The 6,673-nt window shown below is 40.0% G+C and overlaps 1 protein-coding gene across 2 annotated transcripts in view; it reads left to right on the forward strand.

Annotated features, from left to right (window-relative positions):
• daam1a (dishevelled associated activator of morphogenesis 1a) overlaps positions 1-6,495 on the forward strand; it is a 32,473-nt gene extending 25,978 nt beyond the window's left edge. Inside the window, exons 20-27 of one of the 2 annotated variants that reach the window (XR_005708201.1) lie at positions 226-314; positions 552-720; positions 1,068-1,175; positions 1,421-1,481; positions 1,567-1,701; positions 2,291-2,461; positions 2,826-3,107; positions 6,089-6,495. Coding sequence is in view for 1 of the 2 variants with exons in the window: in XM_040136508.1 (XP_039992442.1) it covers positions 226-314; positions 552-720; positions 1,068-1,175; positions 1,421-1,481; positions 1,567-1,701; positions 2,291-2,461; positions 2,826-3,026 (934 nt within the window). In the remaining variant the exon portion in view is untranslated. Of the gene's footprint in view, positions 1-225; positions 315-551; positions 721-1,067; positions 1,176-1,420; positions 1,482-1,566; positions 1,702-2,290; positions 2,462-2,825; positions 3,263-6,088 lie in introns of those variants that run through there. The other variant, XM_040136508.1, reaches the window with a different exon arrangement.
• Positions 6,496-6,673: the final 178 nt, after the last annotated feature.

The raw sequence follows: 6,673 nt of genomic DNA on the forward strand, positions 1-6,673 counted from the left end.
TTGTATGTCCTTCTTACAAAACACTTACAGTACTAACAGGTAAATAAAGGGTTTATATAGCATCTGATGCATCAATACTTAGTTAGTGCCATTAAATAGGGTTTTACATTGAGTGATAACCAAAATATTGCTCCATCTCTTCCTGCTGGGACAGATGTCAGTGACTCTTTCGAGACATTTTGAGTCCACTCACAGGTTTTCTGTCTATTTTTTGTCCACACCCAGAATCGACCACTATCAACAGAGACTCCAGGCTCTCCACTTCAAGAAAAAGTTTGCTGAAAGAGTGGCTGAGGTCAAACCTAAAATCAAAGGTACCCTCTTCTATCCCAAAGGGTCATTAGTTTACATTGAATTAATGAATGAAAGTTTTTTCAAAATGGGCTAAATTTGAACCTGGGGTTTGTGTTAATATGTATGAACGCTTTTCTCTCTTAAAGTTGCTTTAAGTTCTGTTTTGTATCTTGAGCTGAAGATATGAAAACAAGAAATTGAAGATTGCCATCTTGATGTGAGTGCTGTGTGTGAACACTCCTTTTCTGTGGTTTCAGCTCTGTGTCTTGCGTCCAGGGAGGTGGTACAGAGTGGGACACTGCGTCAACTCCTAGAGGTGGTTCTGGCCTTTGGGAACTACATGAACAAAGGACAACGAGGAAATGCCTATGGATTTAAAGTGTCTAGTCTCAACAAGATAGCTGACACCAAGTCAAGCATAGACAAGTACAGCTATCTAGAATCCTTTCTCTGTCATTGGCCTTTTTCACCGACGACATTTTGACAGTAGTGGGAAAAGCACAGGTGTAGATAGTATAATGAACGATGGCTGAATTTTGTTTTAGAGTCCTGGTATTGTTCATGCTGGTTCACGGACACTTTGCCATGGCTACTGGGACAGAGCCACTGGTCATGTTATTAGTGACATCCTTGCTTTTCCTACTATGACAAGTCAAAATGTCTGCTGGTAAAAAAAAAAAAAAGTCATATTCACAAGTCAAATTATTTCTTTTACAAGCAACTGAGAAGTGATAAATCATTGATCACTGACTGAATGTGCTGTGTGTTTGTAGAAACATCACTCTGCTCCACTACATGATCACTGTACTGGAAAAGAAGTACCCAAAGGTGGCAGCTTTTAGTGAAGAGCTGCAGAATGTGCCAGAAGCTTCTAAAGTCAAGTAGGAATGAACTAACACACACACATATTGTGGCAGTGGTTGTTGAAGTAACACATGCAGAGTCACGTTTGTTGAAATAGCTTGGCCAAGATTTCAGCCTGTTGCACAAAGTCAATGCATCTAGCTGCTGTTCAGCAAGAAATAATTCCAGTTCCAACTCAGCCCAAAACCACCATGTCAAAAAAACAAAACAAAACAAAAAAAACTCTACCCTGCCATGTGTCTCTTTTACTTTCTCTTTCCAGTATGACAGAGTTGGAAAAGGACATTGGAAATCTGAGATCTGGCCTAAAGAGCATTGAAGCGGTGAGTGACCTCAGTAGTTTGTTTGAAAATCTTTTCAGTAGTAATGTCCTGTCTTTCTGTCTGATGTCTTTTTGTCCATGTGCAGGAGCTGCAGTACCAGCGGGCTCAGTCCCCTCACGGTCTGGCTGATAAGTTTGTCCCTGTTGTCAGTCAGTTCATCACTGTGGCCTCCTTCAGCTTCTCCGAGGTAGAGGAGTCATTCACTGAGGCCAAACAATTGGTGAGCGGGCAACAGATAACTGTTATGCACATTCATATAGCCCCATTTTCTGATGTCCTCTGCCTTAAAAAATATAAAATATTATCATAACACTAAGCAGTGTCAATGTGTAGGCTAAATACACTGAGTAGAACATGAAGATGTGTTTGGAGTGATTTGTTAGACAGCTCTCTTGTCCATCATCATTAGGCTAGCAGCTTCCAACTGCTTCCAGTTTTTATGCTAAGCTAAGCTAACCATGTCCTAACTCCAGCTCTGTACTTGACACACAGACATAAGAGTGATATCCATCTAAACTTCTCAAATTAATGAAACAGCAAATAAGCAAATTTCCCAAATTGTTTGACTTTTTCTAACTAATACTAATGTTCCCTCCAGCATGTAGTCCAGATCAAACCTTTCTGTCAAGAGGGCTGTGGTTTATACTCAAGTATAACAAACAAACAAGCAAACTTTGCGACTTAAATGTACTGTTCTTTTTACAAAGCTTCAACATAGTACAGAAAGTTAATTTGTAACCTTGAGCAAATTGTCTACAAAACAATGGAGGAGACAAGAGCGACTCAGTCTTTATGTCTCTTGTTGAAAGTTTGGAAAGGCGCTGAAACACTTTGGAGAAGACTCATCCAACCTGCAGCCAGATGGGTTCTTTGGGATCTTTGACACTTTCCTCATAGCTTTCTCAGAGGCCAAACAGGACAACAAGAACATGGCCAAACGCAAGGAGGAGGAGGAGAGACGGGCACTCATGGAGGCACAGGTTAGCAGACATTATCAGATGAGCTAGGAGAAGGATATAATGTAGTCAGACGTGTGAAAAAGATTCAATTGAAAAGATACATCATGTATCTGAATTGCTCTTTACCAGGTGTCTGTTACACAGGGATTAGATACATGAAACATATTCTAAACTTTGCGTGAATTCAGTTGAAAATGTTGAAAACCACACAAATGTTGATTCTAACTTCTGAGAGCTGACATCAATGACATTGCCGACCCACTTTCCCAATTTCCACATACTGATACAAAGTCTGATGATCACCTCATTGATGGATAAATGTACAGTAAAAAATGTTAAATAAACCTTCTCCATCCGCCCATCTGCTCTCTTTCCCCGTCACTAGCTGAAGAGAGACAGGGAGCAGAAGGCGAGGAAAGCCAAAGCAAATGAAGAGGAGGGCGGTGAGTTTGATGACTTGGTCTCTGCTCTGCGTTCCGGTGAGGTGTTTGATAAGGATCTGTCCAAAATGAGCCGCAGAAAACAGCAGAGACACAGCACGTTTGACAGCAGCCGGGAGAGACCAGCACCAAAACTAAACCAGTAACAGCAGACTTAATGGACAGCAACACCTCACTGGGACTGTTAAAGGCCTGCTCAAACACGGGAATGTCTCTGTAACACTGTGGTAGGCGTGGAGTTATTATTTTCATTTACATCCACACTACTGGTTCATGGTTCAAGGTTGTTCTCACCGATCAGCCACAACATTAAAACCAGTTACCTGTTACGGTTAATGTTGTGGCTCAATGGTGTACAGTATATGGATACATACGGTAAATGTATATACAGTATATGGATACATACGGTAAATGTATATACAGTATATGGATACATACGGTAACTGTATATACAGTATACAGAAGCAACCCTTTTTGGTACTTTGGCCCGTTACTGTGCTACCGTGCATTATGGAGAACTAAGGCTGAGAAGACTTATGGTTGCTAATAATCTTTGAAACCATTTGTCACGAGATCACAACTGTCCTGGTATGAGGAGAAAGTAAACTGTCCAATTGTGAGGACTTAAAGGAATATTTCAGCATTGTGGGAGTCAGGACATGCTCAGTTTAACTTAGCATTAAGACTGGAAGCAGCTAGACCGGCTCTGTCCAAAGTAAAAAAAAACAAACCAAAAAACACAGATGCTGCTCAAGCTCACTGATTTAAGGAACAGTTTGACATTCTTCAACAATAACAGGATGTCACATATTACACACACAGCTTCCAAAATCTTGAACAGTTATCACTTGCATGGCACTGCCTATAGCCCATGACCCTGGACATTCACTGCATCCATTTTTCACTCTACTCTGTTATAGTTGGAGATGCAGGAGAATGTCTCTAGTATAATTTTGTCCCCTCTGCTATATCTGTTCTGAATCCCACACCCAGCTACTCATAAATGCACGGTGTAGTTGTCTTTTTTGTCTGCGTGCATAGGTTAAGTACGGCATGTGGGGATGGAGCTGGGCTCTATATTTGAGTTACAGTATGTACCGTTGAAGTGGGAAACACAATTCACTTGCCGAGAGTTAGGTGAAAAGATTGACACTCTTGTGCCTGTATGGTAAATATGAAGCTACTGCTAGCGGTCAGTTAGCTTAGCTGGAAACAGCTGGTCCAGTTCTGTGAAAACAAAATCTGTCCCCCGGCAACTGTAGAAGCTCACTAATTAACACATTACAGCTTGTTTGCTTAATCTGTAGAAAAACTGAAGTGAAAAAGCGACAAGTTGTGCAAGACTACCTCTTGGCCGACCGCAGTAGCTTCCTGTAGTCACTGGTTTGTTGCCTGGCAATGGCCCCGTGATGACAAGACTCCAGGAAGCTGCAGACCGTCACTGAGAACACTGTGCCCAACTATTTCTTGGAAACTGTTCCAGCACAAAATTATTCTTAATATCACAAACTGTCATTCTGACATACGTAAGAGGGGGTATACTTTACAGAGGCGGGCTAACTGTTTCCCCCTGCTTCCAGTCTTTATGCTCAGCTAGGCTAATCACATCCTGACTTCAGCTCCATAGTCAACACACGGACATGAGATGAATATTCTCAATTTACTAACTGACAGAAAGTGTGTATACGTATTTAACAAAATGTCGAACTATTCCTTAAAATACCACAATTCTTTTCCTGGAGAGAATTTCGTGATGCAGACTGTGTACAACAAAATGTAGTTGATGAAACAGAAGCCACAGTGTTTTTTGTATACATTCAACTTACACTAACTCTAGTTTTTATGTTTAAAAAAAGCTTACTTTAATGCTGTGTGTTTGTGTGTGTGTGTGTGTGTGTGTGTGTGTGTGTGTGTGCGTGCGTGTGTGTTAGAAGTGTGGCTGCAACAAAGTACCACCTTTTAGAGTCTGGAGTATGGAGAATGAGTGGTTGACCTACAATACGTGTTGCTTTTTATTGTGTTCAAAATGTACCTGTACAGGATGTTTTGCACAATATAACATTATACTGCATATACGAGACCATAAGTGATGCTGAGTTATATTAGTGGAAAAACTGGATGTGGATGAAATGGGTTTGCAGTTTAGAATATCTCCAGTTTCTTCAGAGACAACTGAACCTTTTCATGTGTCCTGTCATTGGTAGCAGACCCTGGAGCTGTCTAAAACTACAGATACATTCTGTAAGACTGTACAGTATGTATCCTAATTTATGTATCTGAGTGTACTGACACGAGGAAGACCACTGCATACTTTTTGTGCCATTATAATAATTGAAGAAGGCTTTCCCAAAACTCACTCGGTCTGCTTTGACCAATATTGAGTCTCTTTATGTTCTTTTAATGGGATGTTTTTGCAGAAGAGAGAGGACGAGAAAGCAACTAAAAGACACATATGTCCTCAGATAAAGTATATATTACATACATTTTACATATATTCATAATCTGTATATTGCCCAGATTTGCTGCTTTAATTATTCATGAGTGCCATTAGACTTGTAAATTATAGTTCTACAAGAAAAAATCTGTCTGTTCATCCTCTAAAACATTTATTGATCAATGTGAGATTTATACCAAGTTTCAAAAATGGATAATTTGGTAACTGTCAATATTATTGTTCTGAGTTTCTTTTCCGTAAAGTGTTTAAATGTTTGTTGCTGGCCGTCACACACGACTCCATTTAGTCTTCACTTTGGCATCCAACTCTTGTTTTAAACAACAGTCTGTAAATATCTGCACAATTATATCCTGCAATACTTGTATTCATGAAGTTGTACTCATTTTTGTGTTTGAACAAATTTTGAGTGCAAGACTTATTTTTTCAGGGTGGATTGCATTCCGTATAGATAGATAATTAAAACTGTAACTCTGTAACTGACAAATCAGTATTATTAGTTGATACGGGTATATATCGTAACATAAGTGTTATTTGGGTGAAATGATGACATGATTATTTAAAAGAATGACAGCCCCTAATAAGGCTGTTTTACCAGCTGCTGTAACTTGTCCCCGTGCGCTCTGACGGGTTTGGTGAGAAGGCGGAGGAATGAGTGTTTTCATGTGAGAACCATGTTGTAGGTTGATTTTGACCTGTTGACCTGACCCGTGTCATTTTTTAAAAACTCTTGAAGCTATTGTTCTGTATTGTCAGATGTATGGCTGGTGTTCGACGCAGCGGTCTCCTGGACCTTCATCCATCTAGCTGTGTCTGTATAGAGAATGGGGCTTCTTTGGTGAAAACACCCCACTCACACGCTCAATGATCTGGGACTGTTTCCATACGAACATGGTACTTCTATTCCAAAACCTCGGAGGATCAGGATGCTTCCTCCTGAGGAGTGAATTTTTGCACAAATCTGTCCAAAATATTATGTTTTGTGGTGTGAGAGAGTTTGTCAGCTCTGTGGGATTTGGATTTACTGTTAATAAAACCTCTAATGCTTCTTCTGTCTGTTCAACCATGAATGCCCCCAATGTCAAGCTCAATAAAAGTCACTTAAATGTCTGATGTAAGTAAAAGTGGGAATAACAATATGTCAAATGGTGTGTTTTTATTTGTTTTAAGAATTGAAGAAGAATGAAATGATCTGAATTAGAGAGCAGCAGGCTTCACACAACAAAAGTACTGAGCAACACAATGATGCAATCTAGACTGTCAGTATATAGGCCATCAGAACCACCGTCTACATGGAAGCGGCTTCGATTCTTGAAAGTTCATTCCAAAACGCTCAAAACA

Source organism: Xiphias gladius, chromosome 10 (genome assembly GCF_016859285.1).
Source record: "Xiphias gladius isolate SHS-SW01 ecotype Sanya breed wild chromosome 10, ASM1685928v1, whole genome shotgun sequence".
NCBI classification, from domain to species: Eukaryota; Metazoa; Chordata; class Actinopteri; order Istiophoriformes; family Xiphiidae; genus Xiphias; species Xiphias gladius.